The sequence below is a fragment of the Podarcis muralis genome, chromosome 6, assembly GCF_964188315.1.
Source record: "Podarcis muralis chromosome 6, rPodMur119.hap1.1, whole genome shotgun sequence".
NCBI lineage: Eukaryota > Metazoa > Chordata > Lepidosauria > Squamata > Lacertidae > Podarcis > Podarcis muralis.
The window spans coordinates 40,099,195-40,120,288 of NC_135660.1; the positions used below are offsets into that span (position 1 = coordinate 40,099,195).

General features: G+C 41.2%; 2 protein-coding genes across 5 annotated transcripts in view; one reads left to right on the top strand and one right to left on the bottom strand.

Annotated features, from left to right (window-relative positions):
• LIMS2 (LIM zinc finger domain containing 2) overlaps positions 1 to 21,094 on the bottom strand; it is a 33,287-nt gene that overhangs the window by 6,838 nt on the left and 5,355 nt on the right. Inside the window, exons 1-7 of one of the 2 annotated variants that reach the window (XM_028730673.2) lie at positions 20,271 to 20,404; positions 15,069 to 15,228; positions 13,897 to 13,963; positions 13,315 to 13,435; positions 3,133 to 3,282; positions 2,006 to 2,156; positions 1,124 to 1,216 (exon numbers count right to left, since the gene is read on the bottom strand). In XM_028730673.2, the coding sequence (XP_028586506.2) occupies positions 1,124 to 1,216; positions 2,006 to 2,156; positions 3,133 to 3,282; positions 13,315 to 13,435; positions 13,897 to 13,963; positions 15,069 to 15,228; positions 20,271 to 20,401 (873 nt within the window). In that variant the 5' untranslated portion in view covers positions 20,402 to 20,404. Of the gene's footprint in view, positions 1 to 1,123; positions 1,217 to 2,005; positions 2,157 to 3,132; positions 3,283 to 13,314; positions 13,436 to 13,896; positions 13,964 to 15,068; positions 15,229 to 20,270; positions 20,405 to 21,094 lie in introns of those variants that run through there. The other variant, XM_028730674.2, reaches the window with a different exon arrangement.
• GPR17 (G protein-coupled receptor 17) lies at positions 384 to 12,788 on the top strand. Of its 3 annotated transcripts, none has more exons than XM_028730678.2 (3): positions 384 to 655; positions 4,838 to 4,855; positions 9,392 to 12,788. In XM_028730678.2, the coding sequence occupies exon 3, from the start codon at positions 9,420 to 9,422 to the stop codon at positions 10,434 to 10,436; it is 1,017 nt and encodes a 338-aa protein (XP_028586511.2). In that variant the 5' UTR covers positions 384 to 655; positions 4,838 to 4,855; positions 9,392 to 9,419; the 3' UTR covers positions 10,437 to 12,788. The 3 variants fall into 3 exon arrangements, with proteins under 3 accessions (XP_028586511.2, XP_028586510.2, XP_028586509.2); XM_028730677.2 differs by having other exon boundaries at positions 386 to 655; positions 4,693 to 4,855; XM_028730676.2 differs by lacking the exon at positions 384 to 655 and having other exon boundaries at positions 3,311 to 4,855.

Here is a 21,094-nt window from a genome sequence, read left to right on the forward strand (position 1 = left end):
TTTCTCCTCAGGGTTTCACTTCCTCAGGAATTAATGTTAACACAGGTGTTTGGTGCTTTGAAAAAAACTGATCTGCAAGAGGCAGGAATGGTCTGTCCCTAAATGCTGCCTCCAAGCAATTTTGTTATAGTCTGCTTTATTCCATCCCGAGTGCAGTGCAACCTGGCATCAAAGACAATTTGCAGGTGTGTACCCAGTTGTCTGTTTTCTTCCCCTTACAGATTCGCTAAGTGCCTTACATGGAGTGCTAGCAAAGTGCCATCAGTAGGACAGTCTGCGTTTACTTTCTCCCACCAAAGTGGATGTGTCTCTCTTTAACTTTTGTAAGAGAAAGGAAATGTGCAGCAATTAATGACACTGTTGAGGTGGAATACAAGCCTCGCACATGCTCCTATCTCAAGTATTTCCAAATGCAGCTTTACAGCTACAAGTTAAGCAGGGTAAGGTTAAGAACTTTGAGTGACCCTGCAAAGAAGTAGGAAGAGACAATGAGCCCCACCCCCACCCGTGAGCTTAATGGGCAGAAGCCCATTGTCTTCCCTCCCCTCTCAACTGGCTCCTTCTGACACTGGCCTTCCAGCGCATGCATAATCCCGTACAGTGATGAGGCTGCATGGTATCTGAAGCTCAGCGAGAGACAGAAAAACGGGCATAGGTACGTACTGTTACATGTTCCCCACTTCCTGAGTGATAAGAGGCTACAGTATTGGGTATAGCTTCCTTTGAAAGACAAAACTCTGGAGATATATTTGTAAAGAAAGCAATCTTGTGCAGCCCCCCGCCCCAAGTTTCCAGCTAGAGAACTCTTGGCACTGGCTCTCTCCCCCCCAAAAAAAATTCTATTCAATTTAAATAATGTTTATTTATGATTAAGGTTGCTTAAGTTCCTTAAATTTGCATGTTGATACCGCTAGGGGTTAGCAGCCTCACTCAGCTGAATCTCTTAAGATATTAAAAGTTTGAAATTCCTTACACCTCATATTTGTAGGCATTTCAGTTCAAACAGCAGGGATTTCTTAAATCCCTCATTTGGAAAAAACCTCTTATCTCTTGCTCATTTTGGGGGGGTGGGGGTGGGAGTGGGGGTTTGGGAGTGCAGAGTTCAAATAAGAACAGATTTCACCTGGTTGTAATGAGTCTCGCAGTAAGCCAGACCTTTCTTCTCATAGTGCCGGTGTCCCAGGAATGGCTTCTCACATTTGGCACAAACAAAATGCTGGAAGGTTAAAAGACATGTCAGAGTCCAGGGGTCTGTGCTACAGGCAGTTTTGTGCCAGAAAAGTGCCTGGATAAAATAAGTAGTATGCAAATATTTGCCAGCAAATATGAACCACACCTTAGATAGACTCCTGATAATAGTTTGAGTACTGTATAAAGCATTTAGGAATATGATTGATCAGCATTTCGTGGACAGATGTTTCAGCACAGCTTGCCTCTTGATGGGGATTAGTCACTGGAGTGTATTATATCAACCCTCCAGCATCAGCTCTGGCTTCTGATTTTCTCCCAGCCACACTGCAAGGTCCTGCTTATAATCTCTATAGAGTAATTTAATATACTGCCAAAGCATACTAAATATACTGTTTTCTCACCTATGGATAAACTAAGACTGTCCTGCTGGGATTAATATTTGTGTCAATTTTATATATTTGTTTGGCACACAGAAATGTATTCCCGGTGACTGTCCCATAATTGTGAAGCTCCTTTCTTTGACGACTCACTAAATCTTTTTGAAATTTAATGCTTTGCAAAAGAAGAAGGGATGTGGCTTTATTACTTGTACTATGTTTGACATGTGCTTTGATACCTAAATAGTATATTTTGGGGAATAGGCTAGAGATCTAAATAAACAGAATAATAATGGATAAGCCACCTGAAACAATGGCATGCAGCTCCTATGGCTTCAAAAGAACTGTGGCAGCATCTACTTATTAACACAGGCTGTGTCAGGAGTCTCTCTGTAACATGAATCCCAGAGCAAGTAGCACAACAGGAGAATTCTCACCTCCACATGCCATTGTTTCCCCAGAGCATTGACCACTCGACCCTCAATGGGCCTGCGACAGGCCCCACAGATTGGGATACCCATCTTGTCATGGCAAGGCAGGCAGTAGAGCTCCCCCTTCAGCTCCCTGGCATCAGCTGTCAGCTCCTTCCTACACACAACAGAAGGAATAATCAAGACCTTAGCAGAAAAAGCTTGTCCTCAACACATCATGCTGATAGTCACTCCGTCCAAATAAACCAGGCACTCTCCTGACAAATAGGGATAAAGGTAAAGGGTAAAGGGGCCCCTGACCATTACGTCCAGTCGTGACCGACTCTGGGTTTGGGGTGCTCATCTCACTTTATTGGCAGAGGGAGTCGGCATACAGCTTCCGGGTCATGTGGCCAGCATGACTAAGCCGCTTCTGGCGAACCAGAGCAGGGCACGGAAATGCTGTTTACCTTCCCGCTACTTGCACTTTGACATGCTTTCGAACTGCTAGATGGGCAGGAGCAGGGACCGAGCAACGGGAGCTCACCCCATCATGGGGATTTGAACCGCCAACCTTCTGATCAGCAAGTCCTAGGCTCTGTGGCTTAACCCACAGCGCCACCCAGGATAAAGAGAAGCTCTCAAAAGGAAACATTAAACACAAACATCCTTCCTTTGCCTGTTGATTAACAACATGATTGTGACATACAAAAAGCTATTTTATAATGAGGCTTTTGGTTTTCGTGAATCCAGTTTGAAATCTGTTTAGATAAGCAGGCTCCATCAGAAATGGCAGGGATTCTAAAATACTGTAAACTGTAGGGCTAAGTTCTAATGCCATTGCTTTTGTAACAACGAGCCTTCACAACTGGCTCTTTCCAAGGATGTTAACACCCGTCAGGAACAGTGCCAGCTGAACAATGAATTGTATAAGGCGAAGTTTATTACAGCTCAGCACAATCACTACAGTTCCTCTGGGGTTCTTTTTTATTATTCAAATGCTTTTTGAACTTCCGCATTCTTGTTAGTCAGTCTGCAGAAATGCAGCAAAGCTTATTCTTAAGATCGCTCAGGTCCCTTGCAAGACACCACAATTGCTCATTCTATGCCTTTGCACTTGCTCCAGAGTCCTAGCTGAAAGAGAGTTGACATACCCGCAGTGGGTGCAGCTGAAGTGATCTGGATGGTAGGAATCATTCCTGAACATCAGAGGCTGTTCATCAATTATCAAGTGGCACTTCTGGCAAATATACTTGCCCAAGCCCTTGGCTTTCTCGCGATTATGGCAAGGCCTACAGAGGTGCCTAGAGCAGGAATTAAAGAAAAAAGTTGGGAGACATCATACAGGTATAAGCTACACAAGGTTGCTTTCTAGGCTACAGAGCTTCTCAGCTTTGTAGTTGAGAAGGCTTACTTGTGAATGCAAGCAGTAGGGTATATTTAGAGACAAAAAGATTGCATGAATGGTCTAAAACTGGCACTGATGGCAAGCATCAAGCTGAATTTTATTTTTTTTCATGACCAAAACTATTGGTTCCCCTACTCATGCTCTCCTAGCACAATTTAGATATCCATAACAAAAAGCAGCATAAATGGTTAGACCATTCAAATACATATTTATGTGTACATACAATGCCAGTGTGTGCATTTCCAAATGCAATGTATGCAACTGTGCCTCTGTACATATGGAACTCCAGTGACACACCCGGTTTGCTTATCTGCGGAGCGAAGTGCATAGTCACAGAGGACAGCTGGTAGATGCAACAGTGCAAATACCTATGGGAAAGGAGCGAAGAGACCCTGGGCTTATTCCAGGCAGTCTCACTGGCTTCCTGAGAGTTCCAGGCAGGTCACTTAGCCTCCAGGTCCCTACCAGTAAAATAAAGCTAATAATAAATCTCAATGTCACAAGGCTGTTGTACAGCCTTGTATTTTTACAAGCCTCAAATAGAAAGTCCCAGTGAGCATAAGTGGAAAGGAATGTTATTAACACTCCCTCTTCACAAGTCTTCTACTCTGTTCTCCCTAGAGCTGAAGATATTGCTGTCCCAGACAAGAGCCACAGTCCCTAGAAAGAAAGCAGACAGCGTTCCTTTATAAATGGGGGCATGCAGCTGTGTTCATCTCAGGATAAAGGCCTCAATTTTATTCCACACTGTGGAACGGAGTCTAATTATACAGGGCAGGACACTGAGACCCCTATAGCAAGTGTCCTAAAAAGAGCCCCCTCTCATTCAACTGAATAAGGGGCCTTAAGCCCTTTCCACTGACAACCCATTATCAGCAAGGCTCATTCAGAAGCACCCCCCCTACCATCCTATAGACCCTCCTCCACTGGAAGCAAAGGGAGGTCTTAGAATCACAGAGCCGTTTCTATGGCAGCCGTCCTTCTCACCCCCACTCCCACTATTATGGAATTATCCCCTTCTGAAATGTCCTGTTGTGTCTGCAACACCAAATTTCCTCTCCCTTTCTGCAACGCTTTCCAAACTCTCTAAAATGGTCAGAGGGATCCAAAGAGTCAGCGTAAAAGGCAGAGGTTCAGAGTGAGAGAGAAAGAGAGTGCTAGAGAAACATTGGAATATTCATAAATACCACAGCAACTCCCCCCTTCCGAACAGCCCAGCTGGAATGAAAACTGTCTTTCACAGCAAATGTGTTATCTACCCTCCTCTCATGTGAGCAAGATGATAATGGACTATCATCTCCAACAGGGCTCTATATAGTGCAACTCACCCTTCCACTGAACCTGCCACTGTCTGCATCTTCTGGATCGTCACTGTTTTTAGCCTTTCTCTCTTACCTACATTTGCTGGCACTCTAAGAAGCTAACAAGATCTTTACCTCTCTTTTCTACAGGACTGCAAGCTGCAAGAGGTAAGCACTTTGGTTTCAATGGGAATTACAACCTTGGGGTGTGGGGGTGTGAAAATTGAGAACGTTCTCACAAAGCACCATACTGTTCCCCAGGGCTTACAGATTATACAAGCTAGGAGGGAAAGTACAAGGAGTTGCAGGGACATTTTGACTTTAGAAGTTTTGTGCTCAAAATACTCTGCAACACAGACAGTGCATTCCACTTTTCTTTTGCATTCTGCCTTTCATTTAATGATGGGTATGCATTGCACAGGCAGTGCAAGTGATGCACTTTTTAGCAACTTGTGTGAAAATGGTCTAGCACTTAGAAACTAGACACAAACAGCATGCAAAAGCCAATTAAAGCTCCTCTGATGAACCTATACAGTATCTTCAAGTCATAAGAACAGAGCAACAGCACTGTAAAAATAGTGTATGCCTGGGATTTTTCCAGTTGACAAAATGTTCTTGCCACTATGCTTTTGAAAAATCATTCTGCTTTCCTAAGCAGAACCTCCTTGATATCTCACAAAGTAAGATGATTTCTGGGGGCCTAGTAACAATGGATTGATGTTATCGTGTGCAAGTAATGATGTTACTTTCATTTATTCAAAGTCACCTAGATATACACTTATGAATGATATACAAACCCTGACAGGAAATGAATTTTATTAACAGAAGTAGCATGTTGGAATACTAGTAAGAACGTAAAGACTCTTGTGAAAACGGTAGCAATGATCCAGAAGTCTGCACACACAAAATGAATTTGCATAAAATAGACTTGAATGCACAGCACACAATACAAATGAGCAGCTGTGTGCCAAGTTACACTTCTACCTACTGTTTGTGCAATTTGGAAAATTGTGGATAACTTACTCCTAAAACAGAATTGAATAGATAGATAAAGCAATTGTTGCTATAGACCCTAACAACTCACTAGTAACACAAACTAAGAGATGGTGGCCAGTCATTTCCCTATTTCCTATTTATTGACTATTACATCCAATATGAATAATTCCAAAAAGTATAAATGTTTTATATGTCATATTCTTAAAATCCCACAACTGCAGTAACTACACCAGTGACAGACATGTATGAGGGAGTGCTTTTAAAACCTCTTCTAGATCACTTTAAGACAGTGAAAGTGATGACAAGAACTATTCATCTGAATATCTCAACATGTTCTACAGAGGTAGCTGTTCCACAAAAATGTTTCAGACAGTTATTAAGGTTCTGTTTATTTTACATGGAAAGGTACCAAATGGAGGCTGCTTGAAATTGCATCCAGTGAAGAACTGTGCAGGTACAGCAGTTCAACACAAGGAGGAGATGCCCCCATTCAGTATTCTCCACACCACCGATAAGTTTGTTTGGCGATGGTATGGGGGCGTTTCCAGACTACTTCTATTTTTGCACAACTTGCAGATTCAAGGTGCACAAACGAAGCTGATTTGGAGCTCTTGCATAACAAACCCACTTCTCTAAAATAATGGACTTTCTGCGATAAGGAAAGGAATTGCAAATGTACTGGAAAGTGTGGGATAACACTTGCATGACACAGCATTGTTTAATCTCCCCATAAACAAATCAAGCTGAATGCTCATTTAATAGCCAGTGTCGCCTAAACTCTCCGCAGACAAATCAGGCTGAATGCTGATTAAACAAGTTGTCCAGAAGCAACAGTGGAGACAAAACTGCCTCATGGTGAAAAATTCTCCAGTCATTGCACAGAGGCAGCCACTAGACAAATACTGTACCATGTTAGCGAGCTTCCATGTGTCAGCCCTTTCAGGGAATAGTTTTAAGATAAACAAGTCAAATAAGTATGCAGTTTAAACAAACAGGTTTATTAGGAGTACACTGCCAAATATTTTTCATGTCGATAACAAGCTCCTAATTTAGGGATCCCATGGAAATAATTAGCAAGATTCCTGTGTGTGACATTTAATTGTGCTGTAGATATTTGCTATATATATTTTTAAAAATTTAAGTTAACACTGTTTAATGTCAACCATCAAAATTATCTATGAAAAATGAGGAATTAAAAGCCTGCTGTGTTATTGCAACTTTGGGAAAAACAAGTGGAGAGAATTTCTAAAGCATTTGATGGAGATGTCCTATTGCCCAACATTTAAGGGAAAGTTCTCTTCTGAACAAGGGGAAGGTTGACTTCTTGTGTGTGTAGGGGGAAGAAACTCCTTATTTTGCCTCTTTTTAAAAATGCTGTACAAGAGAGCACTCTGTGGTCAGATGAAGGAATTACACTTAAGTCTATTACAAGAGAGCAGTCTGTCCCAATTAGAGCTCAAGTTAAGATCTCAAACGATTTTCAGCTTTTACACACAGTGGTACCTCGGGTTAAGCACTTAATTCGTTCTGGAGGTCCATTCTTAACCTGAAACTGTTCTTAACCTGAGGTACCACTTTAGCCAATGGGGCCTCCCGCTACTGCTGGACCACTGGAGCACGATTTCTGTTCTCATCCTGAAGCAAAGTTCTTAACCCGAGGCACTATTTCTGGGTTAGTGGAGTCTGTAACCTGAAGTGTCTGTAACCCGAGGTACCACTGTATTCAGAGAGCAGGAGCCATGGGTCCTTTAGCTCAGCATGCTTTGCAGCAACCTGAGAGTGCTTTGCACCACACATGGTATAGGTTAATGAACAATGCGATCCTAACCATGTTCACTCCCACTGAGTTCAATAGGACTGGCATATAAGGATGTGAGAGAGATTTTATTCTGTTCACATTTAAAGGCTAATCTACTGGTTGGCCACTGTAAGAACAGGATGCTGGACTACCGTCTTTCCCTGAAAGTAAGACATCCCCCCAAAATAAGACCTACTTCCAGTTTTGCCTCTTGCTGTAATATAAGGCATCCCCCGAAAAGAAGACCTCCCCAATAATAAGGCCTCCCCAGAATATAAGGCCCCTGAAGCTACTGTAAGGCGTCTGACTCCTCTGGACCGTAGCAGCAGGCACCATCGTGCAGCTTACTGATTGGCTGCAGTGCAGCCGGAGCTGTTCAGGCAGTGTGAGGTCTCTTTAAATCAGAGAGCCCATGCTGCCACCAGGACAAACTGCCGTCTGCTGCTCGCTCTGCCCTAACGGAGTCTGGCTGACTCACAATTAGACAATAAATGTGTACCGTATTCTTCTTCATGGAAAAATAAGACCTAGCGCATCTTTGGGAGCAAAACTTAATATAAGACACTGTCTTATTTTCGGGGAAACAGGGTAGATGGGTTGTTGGCCTGATCCAGCAGGCTCTTAGCATGTTGCATTTTCTTATGTACCAAAATGGCACTTCCTGAAACAATACACAAACCACAATAAAGCTGTCCTTTGGAACTCATACTTATCTGAATTATGTGACACAATTCTCTGAACAATGTTTTTAAAAATGCACATATTAGGGAACGTTGTGCAGAAAAATGGATACATTTGTGGGGGGGAAATGTAAAAATGCCTATTAGAGAGAAAAGCTTGCAAAAATGTAAATGCTGACAAAACTGCATACAAACATGCGTTCATTAAGAGAAATCTGCACTAAAATGCTGGTTTTGTTTTTTTAAATTGCAAGTTGCTGCAGTAAGGTGGATCACATAATTTAAGATTGGAAAAATGAGATACAGAGAACTGAAATCGACAGATCCTTCCACTCCATCCTTTTGAGTTACACTCTGCTTTGTGATTTTTTTTTACTTAATTCTAATGAAACATTTTATGCAGCTGTTGCTCTAATGCGTCATCATAGAGTCTGGCATTTAAACAATCCTGTAATTCTCACTTCTACTGTGCCCTTAGCATTATTATTTTTTAAAATGTAAACACATAATTAAAAGTACTTTATTGCTAAAAATGCTTTCCATTATCTGAGTCTTCATTTCATCTTATGCATCCTCTTGTAAGGAGCAGCAGAAGGCACTGTGTGGTAGGGACAGGCTCCTGCAGCCTCGTCTCCAATCCAGCAGTAGCTGTTCCTCCAGTGCTTCAGTTTGTAAAAAAATGCAATATCTGCAAAACGCAATAAAGTGAGGTATGCCTGTCCGTTGTATATCATCCTGTAAACTTTACAGCTTTAGCCTCCCCCCCCCGTCAAATATTAACAATTAAGAGATTCTAAGAACCAGTTTATTATACTGCAAAACTTCTAAAAACTAAACTTACTAAAACAAAGTAGAGTACATACACTTTTAATGGTCATGGAGAGCACAGAAAAAGTGTGGCTAAGATCTAGAAAGGCTCTTGTGCGCATACAAACGGAGTATGTATAAGGTTTGGCCAATTTTTACTTCTGATGGCAGCCCCTTTTATCTCACGGGGTGCTACTTTAAGGGAGCCCCTCACTATTTGGGGGTGGCTTTTTAAGAGAGTGGAAGCTGTCAGGAGTAAAACTGGAAACCCCTCTAACCTGTGCAGAACATGACATAGGATGCTTTGGATCCTGGCCAACATTCATTACAAACATAAGCAAACCAGCAGGCTTGGCTGATTTCCATGTTGCCTCCTCTGCGTTGTAATATTCTTCTCTAGCTTTTTCTTCTTTATTATTTCAGGTTCATATTTCAAGTCCCGCAGTGAGGAATGAACAACCTAGCTGACTCTTCAGGCCTGTTCTTCAACACTTCACTGGAAAGATCAGAACAATGTGGCAAAGAGACCAATATGGAGAACATCCTTTTTGCTACTTTCTACCTTCTGGATTTCATCCTAGCCTTTGTTGGCAATGCTCTGGCTCTTTGGCTTTTCATCCGGGACCAAAAGTCAGACACCCCAGCCAACGTTTTCCTGATGCACCTAGCCATGGCCGATCTGTCCTTTGTGCTAGTTTTGCCAACCCGGCTAGTATACCACTTTTCAGGCAATCACTGGCCGTTTGGAGAGATCCCTTGCCGACTCACAGGCTTCCTTTTCTACCTCAACATGTATGCCAGCATCTACTTCCTCATGTGCATCAGTGTAGATCGCTTCCTAGCTATCGTGCACCCTGTAAAGTCCCTCAAACTCCGCAGATCACTCTATGCCCACTTGGCCTGTGCTTTCCTGTGGGTTATAGTTGCTGTGGCCATGGCGCCTCTTTTGGTCAGTGTGCAGACAGCTGAGATGAACAATACCACCATCTGCCTGCAGCTCTACAGAGAAAAGGCATCACGCCATGCTCTCGTGTCATTGGCTGTGGCATTTACGCTTCCATTTTTTACTACAGTGACCTGCTACTTGCTGATCATACGCAGCCTGAAAAGAGGAAACCGAATTGAGAACCATCTAAAGGAAAAAGCCATCAAAATGATAATAATGGTTCTCATGATCTTCTTGGTCTGTTTCGTGCCCTACCATATCAACCGCTACATTTACATTCTCAATTACGATGGTGTGAAGACTTCCTGTGAAATGCAGCGGATTCTGGCTCTTGGCAACCGAATTACTTCCTGCCTCACCAGCCTGAACGGTGCCCTAGATCCCATCATGTATTTCTTTGTAGCTGAGAAGTTCCGAGAGGCCTTATGTGGTTTATTTTGCAGCAGAAAAGCTGCAAGGCTACCTTCAAGTTATGATGGGAAAACGAATGACAGCTCCTTGAGCACTAAAACTGAACTGTAACTAATGAAATCAAGTGCTTTTTAAAAGAAAGGCTTTTTCTATCTGATACAATTAAATCTCCAAGATAGCAAAACTGTGTTTCTCCAAGAGCGCACACTGATCTACGCTTCATTCTTGAGAAAACAAGTAACAGATAGTAATTTTTGCACAGCTACCACCAGCAAGTGCTAATTCTCAGTGGAAGGTAGACTGCAATCTCAATGTATACAAATATAACTAGCATTACACTATAATAACTACCCTTCTGATTGTCTTCAACAAGAAAAAGGAAGAAAGCATTTGCTTAACAACGCCATGATTGCTCCATGAAATATTTTTGTACTGAAAAATAACTGAGGCAAATACTTCCATCTTCAGTTATCAAGCAAGCAAACTACACAGCTAAGATTCAATAGTCCTGACATTCTCTAAGAAAGGTGTTCTAATTTTACATCTGCAGAGCTTTGAGAAGATTGTGCATATAGATTTTGACATGACCTGATAAGAAAAGGAAATCCTCAAATCCACATCTGCAAGAAAGGAGAACCATTTGATTCTCTAGACAGCTCAATCGTCTCATTGTCGACCTTTTGACTATGGACAGCACTAAACTTGATATAAACACCACATTACAATTCAAAACTCTCTTTTGTTACAGCCTTGGCTGCAGCTCTTATTTTCAGTAACATTTAGAAACAATGACATGACACAACTTGTTTCATTTTATCTGTAAGTTTTTATATGAAGTATATGGTTCATGAATCACATGCACAAGACTAAAAGATTTCTAGGGAGCTTGCTACAAATGAGTAATCTAGTTCAGTTTAACTATTAGGATGCAACTCTTACTGACGCAATTGCCCTTGCTTAATGCAGACTGTACCTACCATATCCACCTTAACAGAACAAAAATCCTCAGTCAAGAGCCACTTCACCAGAACCTTTGCCTGTTGTCTCAATGTCAAGTCTGTGCTGTGATTTTTGATAATTGCTACACCCAAATCCTGAGCACTCACATGCTGTGCAAGAAATCATTTATACTGAACTCTTGCTGCCATAGCTTTTTTGGAAGCAGTGGTGCAGCTAGGCCTAAATCTATGTCCCTGGAGTCCAGCAACCCCCTAAATTATCACCGGAGAGTGGAAGGTGATGAGGGCAGCAGCAAATGGGTAGACCTGACGTCAGCACCTGGGCAGGTAATGACATGCCAGAGTATACATTCTAATGGTGGTCACCTCAATGTATTTTTTTATTACTATATATATATATATAAAAGTTATATAGTGAGAGGGTGGCTGGCCAGCCATATGCACAGCTACAGCTCCTTGTTTATTTTGTATTTCAAATATACATTGTCTTTTTCTACAAGTAAATGAGTCTACCTTCAGGGAAGCATAAGCAAACCTCATATTATTTCTGTAGTCATGATGATGTGAAATGGCACATGCTCAAGAGTATTTCTTCTTTCTAAATCAGGTTGGCAAACCGTTAGTTTGCTTGATGCTCCAACAAAGCCGTTGTACAGCATAGCACGGCCAGGGTAAGGGCCGGGGAGAAGAGAAATGTGAACTGTATGTGTCACAACTGACGTAATGTACATGGCTACCTAAAAGGGGAGACCCTGGCTGGATTTGGACACATCAAAGAAGCGTTTCAGTTGAAAGAGTTGTAAACAGGGAAAACAGGTAGAGAAAAATGGGGCTCCACGTCACCATCTGGTGGCACAATGTTATATCGCACATACAACACATATAAATCACTTTTTCTTCACCAGTCTAGCTGAGTCCTCAGTGAGATAATTAAAAATGACCCCATTGTACCCTTATTTAGAAGAAGCAAATGTTCAGCTACCATATTATGGAGTCTTGCAACTTGACTGTTAACCATGGAATCCTGACTGCTTTCCTATAACAGACTTTGCATTCACTACAGAGACCTTGCAACAAAGAAAAAAGGCGCACAAACCATATTCAGTTGTTCCCTTTTAATTAGCTCAGTTCTACTAGGCTAGTCATCAGGACTACATAGGAAATGTATCAGTATAAGGCCATTTCAGAAGGTTTATACTATGACCAGATAAACTGCATCACTCTTTCATAGCTGTTCTATTCGCTGCCCACCCAAGAAGTGAGAATATAAACTCAGAGACTCTTCTAGCTAGAAATCGCATGCAATGATGCCAAAAGCTAAGATTCAAATGTTGTGGTGCAGTTACTAGGCTGTTGTTGTTTTTTACTTCCCTGTTGAAGGGTGTTTGCTTGGGTGTCTATTTTTACTTCATTTAGCTTCATATTTTATACTTTCTTTAAAAAAATATTGTTTATACTTATTAAACATCAAAAACTATTAAATTCAGAGGAAAAAAAGAAGTTATGTGGTCTGTTCAGTGTGCTGTCTGTCCACCAAGTTGTTTCTGGTGAGTAATTATCCAATCCCTAATCTTCATGTTTACATAGGTTATTCCTCTTCTACTCCCTCACTTTTTTTCTAAAAGTAATTTGCTTACAATTGAGGATGGTTCTCCACTCATTCTCTAGTTTTCTGCCAATACCTTCCCAATTCATTTCCGCTATATGCCTCAATGCATTTAAGAGCAAGGTCCAGATTCCTTGCTTATCCCACAACAAGACTGCTTAACATTTCACACATTTCATATATGCATGCAGTTCACATGCTAAACCATGAATGAGATGAATGTGTGTTTCGGAAGACATTATCAGCTCTGCAAAAGTGCATATGTGCCTGTGATTTTTTGGCATCTCCTTCTCTGGGTGTGCACATATTTAAAGCATGCATTTGCAGATCCCACCGCGCACCCTGGGATTTCTCCTTCTAGAGTGTGAGGTGGTCCTGACATCCAAAGAATTATCTCATGTTCACATCCTCAGATCCTTCTTACCTGCCAGCATTCTTCACAAAGCCCAAATCAGCAAGAACCACATCACAGAGCTCACAACGAAAGCATTCTGGGTGCCAGTTATTGTTCATTGCTTTGATAACACGGCCAATGATGAATTCACCTTAGAATGGAAGCACCACACTTCAGTTAAAACACTTGATTTATTTCAGGACTCTTCTCTATGTGCACCACCATCCCCACAGAGAATTCCGTGGATGATATATTTTAATCATTTATATTGCAATTTACAATTATCTTAGACTCAGAATAAGCCTGCAATTAACTATTATCGAAGAAACTGAGACTGAGTGAGAGTGACTTAATGGAGGCCACTGAATAATTCATACCCAAATTTTTCAGGCTTAGGACTAATATCCATGTCACTGAAACATAAAAAAGCTATATTCTGAATGTCAGGAACTTTGGCTTTAAAACCTCAAAACTAATTATTTTATTGCTCTTGACCAGATTGCTCTCTGATGAGAACAATATCCATCATCATTAATAATTCTTTCACCTTTGTGTAGCTTTCCTTAAGAAGAGAGAGAGAGAGAGAGAAGGCTTGAGTGATCTGCATCTTACCACATTCCCCACAGCATGGCGCAAACAGCATCTGGAAGTCATGCTCACAATACTTCCTCCCTTCAAACTGTAAAAAAAAATGCAGGAGAACATATCTTTACAAAATTTCCACTATGTAATTCTAGTTTGCCCACCTCAGGGTTACAATTCCCAGCACCCTTAAACTACAGTTCCCAGGATTCTTTGGGAAGGGGGTGGGCTTTAAATGTGTGGTGCGTATGAAGCTACTGTTACACAGAATGCAAGTGCAAAGTTCTAGCTTTTACAAACTATTTACCACCATTATTTCAATCACTGCAGTTTTTGGTGTTCCTTTGAAGTAATTTATTCTTAGGAAAGCTAATCCCTAATGCAACCTATTTTGGATCAACGTTTTAATAACAATATATTTGTTCTATAAGCATGTACTGCACTCTTACAACACTCTCTCATTTTAATTATATTGGCTGCAGAACAGAGCACGATAGGCGGCAGAGCAACAGGGTACCCTTCTGGACCAGGCAATGTTGCATTTGTTGAGATGGGTAGCACAGTGACAGCATTCCACAGGTGAATGGGCCTTGAATTCATCAGCTTACTCACTTCCCCCACCCCCACACTTCCTCCAATACATCTCCAAATAAAAGAACAGAAACTGTTGCTTCCATGTTTAACTAACTGAAGTTTAGCATCTAATCCCAATATAGGACAAGCTGCGGTTAGTCTTACCTATGCTTAATCGAAACAAGTCAACTTTGAACTGTGGTTTATGAAATTTAACCAGAGTTAAAACAAACCACAGTTTAGGATTCAGACGTTAATGCTTGTCTGTGGTTAACTGAGAATGAAAATGAAAGCCTCTAATCACATCCTTGTGGCTATCCTAGAGAAGGATGGAGCAGACAAGCCCTGGCTCAAGAACATAACACTAAACAATAGCTCAGCACTATGTCTGAAGCAGGGCATTATTGCTTAGGAAAGCAACACCTCATTGATGACTGAATCATTGAATCATATCAAAGCTAAATTACTGTATACATGGAGGAAATGGAAGGGGGTCATTGATGTAAGAATTGCAAATGAATTTTGGATAATCAAACCCCACAGAAAGTTCAGTCAAGCTTCTTAAAATCATGTAAGTGGAGGAAAAAGTCAAGTAGCTTTTCACACTATCAGAAAGATGCTGATCTTACATCATAGAAGAGTCCATCTGGAAACTGGCGGAAGCACTGAGCACAGACAAAGCAGTTTTCATGATATAGTTCCCCATTGCTGTTCACGATTCGCTCAGTTGGATCAAAGCGAGCTCGGCAGCGCTCACACACAGCATTTGCAAGGGCATCTGACATGTTACTGGGGAACAAAACAGAAAAAGAAATATCACAATTACATATTGAAGCCATCAAAACCACCTAAGTCAAATTAATCAAATCAATGAGAAGTCCACGCTTACAAATTTATTTATGTTTCACCATACTTGTGGTATCAGATATACAAAATCTATATATTGAAGGGTTCCATATATGCTCATCAACCCCTCTGTGTTAGAAAGCCAAATTTTCCAGTAGGTCAGTGGGATATTTTCTGTCAACTTCAATGATGAGCCTATTTTAATCCAAACTGCATAAGAGGACTGAGTAAGGCATTTTCTAGCACAAAGTAGAAAACCAAGAATTTGCTTGGCTCAATAAATTTTCTGTGCCCTTTGCAGAATATTCTTTGTAATAGTCAACTTTGCTGATGACTAGATTTGTCTTAAATGTCACTGAAAGCAATGGAAATTTACAGTAAATGTGTTTAGACGCCAGTGTCTCAAGCAGACAATGGAATGAAAAAACAAATAACTGAATGTCCACTTTCAGATAAGTGCTTTACATTACCTTTAGAATCCATTGGCTGGTTTTAAAGCATGCTCTGGCTGTGTGTAGAATTCTGTGATCTGGACAGTCTTGTTTTCAGCCATATCTACTTCAGATAATCTATGGCTTAGAAATGCTACTGGGTCACAGAGCCAGACACTATTAATCAACATCACTCATGCAAATAAAAATTCACAAGTAATCTTCTGAGTAGGGACGCGGGTGGCACTGTGGGTAAAAGCCTCAGCGCCTAGGGCTTGCCAATCGAAAGGTCGGCGATTCGAATCCCCGCGGCGGGGTGCGCTCCCGTTGCTCGGTCCCAGCGCCTGCCAACCTAGCAGTTCGAAAGCACCCCCGGGTGCAAGTAGATAAATAGGGACCGCTTTCTAGCGGGAAGGTAAACGGCGTTTCCGTGTGCGGCTCTGGCTCGCCAGAGCAGCGATGTCACGCTGGCCACGTGACCCGGAAGTGTCTCCGGACAGCGCTGGCCCCCGGCCTCTTGAGTGAGATGGGCGCACAACCCCAGAGTCTGTCAAGACTGGCCCGTACGGGCAGGGGTACCTTTACCTTTATAATCTTCTGAGTTTGGAGATAGCCTTGATGCTGTGCTCTTCAACAGATGTGAAAGCGTGAACAAACCCCTCCAGAGTTTTAATGTGAAAAGTTAAGCCTATAGGCACTTTCTGAAGCATGGATAACTGTGCAAAAGGCAAAATACAAATACTATACTTTCAAGAGATCTAACTCCAAAGTCATATCTGTGAGTATGGAATCAGCCACCAGGGCTCCTGACACATCAGCAGTTGCCCTCTATCATTGCCTTGGCAGAGCAGAGTCACCCAAGGCCACCTATGCTACTATGGAAGGGACTGGAAGCAAGCAAAGTCACCTTGGAGCAAAATGCAGTTGATTTACTCATGCTCTTTGATATTTAAACACAAATATATTCCACAACACAAAGTGCAAAAACTACCAGGGAAGCATGGGTAAATACATATAATGTGGGACATACTGAACAGGACACAAACACAATTGAACGAATGTTTATGCAAGAGCTGAAGGAGTCCTAATGGGCTTTACGAAAGAGAAATTAAAACTCCCACCAAGAGACAAATAATCTGTGTCCTTGCAGGCCCATGTTTTTGTCCTTGGAAACATTTCTGGATTCTAGCTATGCAGGTCTTAAATTCATCCATCCCACTCATCCACCCACACACAACAGGCTAAAAATGTCAAATGTGAGAGGATTGATCATATTTAACATCATAGTGGCAGCAGGCTTTCATAACTCCCAGCAGAATCTTACGAACAATCAGCTATCCAGACAATCTTATGAGAGCACAGGAAAAATTATAATGAAACTGAGTAATTAGGTGCTATATCCCAAAACTATCTTTTGATATACAGAGATGTAATAAAACTGATAAAGGGTAAACAGAATAAGTGACTGTTATAAATAAAAATGTCGTTGGTAATGAGAAGTACGAAGGCCATGCAGAAGTCACAGTGCCTTAAAGAAAGCCTGATGTAAATTAATCAAGATTAATTCAGAAAATATTACACATAATTATGATATCAAACAGGATGAGCTTTTATCCTGGCCCCTGACAAATCTAAAAGTGCAAACTTCACAGATGTTGTTATAAAATTCCCTTAAATATACATCTCCATCTCCAAATGGAAGTAACTCTTCAACCTTGCCCTCATCTGATCCTATAAAAGGTCTTTCCATTATTGTTCCTACCTTGTTAAAGTACTCATCTCCATCAACCAGACTATTAGTTAATTACTTTTATAACTGTGCTTGCCAGCCCCTTGCTAAGACCTCTCAGCCTTTGCAGCAGCTCTAGCAATCATCCATTTCCCTCTTTTATATGAACAGCACAAACTTTTCAGACTTATTCATGCCACAAAGCTGGGAGCAAGGTTTGGTGGAGGACAGCTTGCTTCAGATAGCAACTCCATGCTCATGTTGAGGCTGCACTGGAGAAACTGCAGGACAATAATAGTTATTAATGACAAGACTAGAGGCAGTGAAATGGAGATATCTGAAAAGTGCCATCTGGAAAGGACTGTGCCATCTGGTTTAAAGAAAGCTCATATGTTTGTGCCTGAGAACCAAGGAGTGGGACAACACAGGACAATACAGCACCTGCACCACCACTGAAAGTGAGCAACATAAGCTCTGTAGCAGTAATTGTCCCTGGGATTGTGCTGGACTGGTAAACACATCCCATTGATCCACTGGAGATCAACAAAGAGATGACTCATAACCAAAGCACAGTGTAGATGGCATAGGAAGGCTGTTTACCAAGTGTGATGTCTAATGTCAAAGCATAATCAGATATGCAAAGCTTAAAAGATTTATAATTAAGAATAATCAGTTTTAATTAATACAATGGAGGTATTCTGTTTTGGGTATAAAAGTCTTCATGTGCAAATTAGCCAGTCAAGATCAACGAAAAACAAGAAAAGGCAACAACGAAAGAGACCTCTTTAGGTCTGTGGAATTTTCTTCACATTGTGGCTCAAACATACATGGAAATCAGCATGAGGAAGACGTCATTAGAAATAACACAAGTGCACACTCTCTCACACCCAAACACATCACTATTATTAATTCTCCTGGAGCTTTGCTGTGCTTGAAATTCACAGCTGCTCAGGAGGTCCTTGTGACAACTCAGCTGGGAGCTTGATGGCACAAGAGAGGCAGTCCACAACCAGAATTTATTTTGATCTCTGATATATTTAGGAACTCTAACAAAAGAATTACAGTATCTCTGTCTCATGTAAAAGATGAGTTGGTAATGTAGCATAAAGGCGTGGTGAATGTTATATTTAATTCCTTAAACATAGCAATGTTATATTTAATTCCTTAAGCAGAAGATGCTTGGGGTGGGGGCACCCCTTTTCCTGTAGATACGGACTGTATTTCATTGCCATTGTGTTAAACAATCAGTCTTGTTTGCACAACTGAGAATTCAGAAGGGGCTGTTCTTAACTCTACCTTTCAATACAGACAAGTACGGTAAATTGGGGGAGGGCTGTTTCTGCCTCACAAATACTTGCTCACTATCTATCCATGTTGGTTGAAAAACCTTTTGCACTTACAACACTTCTGCATACCTGCTGTGATGTAAGAGTTCACGTCTCAGGAGAGAAGCAAATCAAGAGCTCAGGAGCCAAGTCTCTGATTCACCTTTAATGTACATAAACACATCTGATTTAAGTAAGTTAGTTGGCTGAGGATTCTGGGTTCTGAGATGCCAGCCAGAATTGGTGGACCCAACTGATGCCACCTGTTCTCTACAACAGGCTCAAACACCTCTCAGAGAGTGGAACAATTTGAAAAGCACTGCCCTACACTTTCCATTTTATCTACAATTCTTCCCCTTCTGAATTATTTCAGTATTCTTCCAAAGTATCTCAGTAAATGAACCTGTCTCCTATTGTAGAATCTTCCCCTTTAATTCCCCTGCATCTAAAGCAGTACCCTCTCATGCACCAAAACCACACGTTTTCATATGGGATGTAAGTGAGTCATGAAAACAGAAACGCTTTAGTGTATGGATTACTATGGGAAATGAGATTAAGACACAGAGCCTACAGCCTAGTGCAATTCAGACCTGACATTATTTGCTTAGAACAAAAGAAAAGGCTTCTGGTTCTACTACCAGACCAAATGCAATCCAGTCAACCCTTGTAGCTGCACAGAAATAGCTTTATGTTATGCGAAACAATGCCCCCCCCCAAAAAAAAGCTCAACAACTTTGCTCCTTCCAATAAAAGCTCAACAAATGTTTGTCTGGATTTCACTTGAAATATGGCAACCCTGCAATAGACACGAGTTGACGACTACCGGTATTTGGCAAAAAAATTAAAAGCCTAATTGAGCAGGAGTCTTCTAGGTGATGGTAGGTATCAACGTGTTTATTTAATTTATCCTGCATATGATCATGTTCCAGAGGGGATAAGGGTATTGTTTCTTGTAAGAATTTTGAATACCACCGAAATTCCACGGGGACATATCACAAAGACAGGAAACACTGTGCTTGCTGAACTTTGCCCTGCTTTAGAGATCTTAAGGGAAAGGCAAATCCCTATTCTTTTTTCAGTATGACAATTCAATATATGATGGAAAGAAATAAAGAAAATAACACAGAAAACTATTTACAATGGAAAAGACTTATTTTGGGTGGTACAAAGGTATTGGTTTGTTCCAGGTGTCAACAAAAGTTTGAACTTTCACAAGACTATGAAGACTACACAGCGCCTTAGCTTTTGTTTATGTGGTGCCTACAACTCCCACATTGTTAGCCTGCCCAGCATCACCAAGGAGGCAAAAGTTCCCAAGGTTGTTTTCCTGTTATTGTTCAGAACTGTTAACACCAGAGCCAAAGATACCTCTTCAAACAAAGAGTGGAAACTGAAACACAGTTGTGTCAGCCTGCCTAGTTTTGCCTTCCTTCCTGCTTCAAAGGAAACATTCCAATAATCCGAGACCATTAATCTAAAACAGCTATCCAAATAACCTACCTAAATATCCCAGCTGCCCTGTCTTTCCCATCATTCCATAGTGACCCTGTGCCACTCAGACGATCTTGCCGGCGTTGATAGAGTTTGGAAGATGCTAGCCCCCGAAGTTTCACGCCAGCCATGGAATTCATTACCTCTGGGAAGAAAGCTGTATGAGGATAACTGAAGAGCAGTCCACAAATAACACTGTAGGCTCAAGGAAGCAGTTTCTTCGGATAACTGCTTTTCTCAGAAATACTACAAGAACAAGTCCGTGCTTCTTATGCAGCAGCTGCTGCTCTGTAACTATTCAACATCTTCCTTCTTTTCTTCAAGTATGGAATTAGTGTAATTTGTTCAGAGTCATTTGAACAAGAACTAAAATTAAAAAATCTTGATTTTTTTTCACCTTGATTCCTTTACTAAAATCACAGAATCAAAAAAACTGAATTTGAGAGAACCCCACCCACCAAATTTGTTTAGCAATTAATACTGAAGACTACTTGCTGAAATAGACTCCTTCGTATCAGTCTTCTTTGACCAGTTCCATCACAATTCTATATTACCTAGTGATCTGATTGCCACTTGGGAAAACAAATGCTGGAAAACAGCAGGCTAGCTTTGAAGCTTACTTCAAAAGCCACATATAGTCAGAATATCAATAAGCTGAGAAAAGAAACATACTTTACATTCCATTCCCCACTATGTTCTCTCTGAGATGCAGTAGTGTTACAGACTCAAGCTGTTCCTTTACACAACTAACTCCACGCCCACTTTAGGGAGATCACATTACATAAGCTGGAGTCATGACTAGCGTTTATATTGTTTGGATGATCCAGACCTCC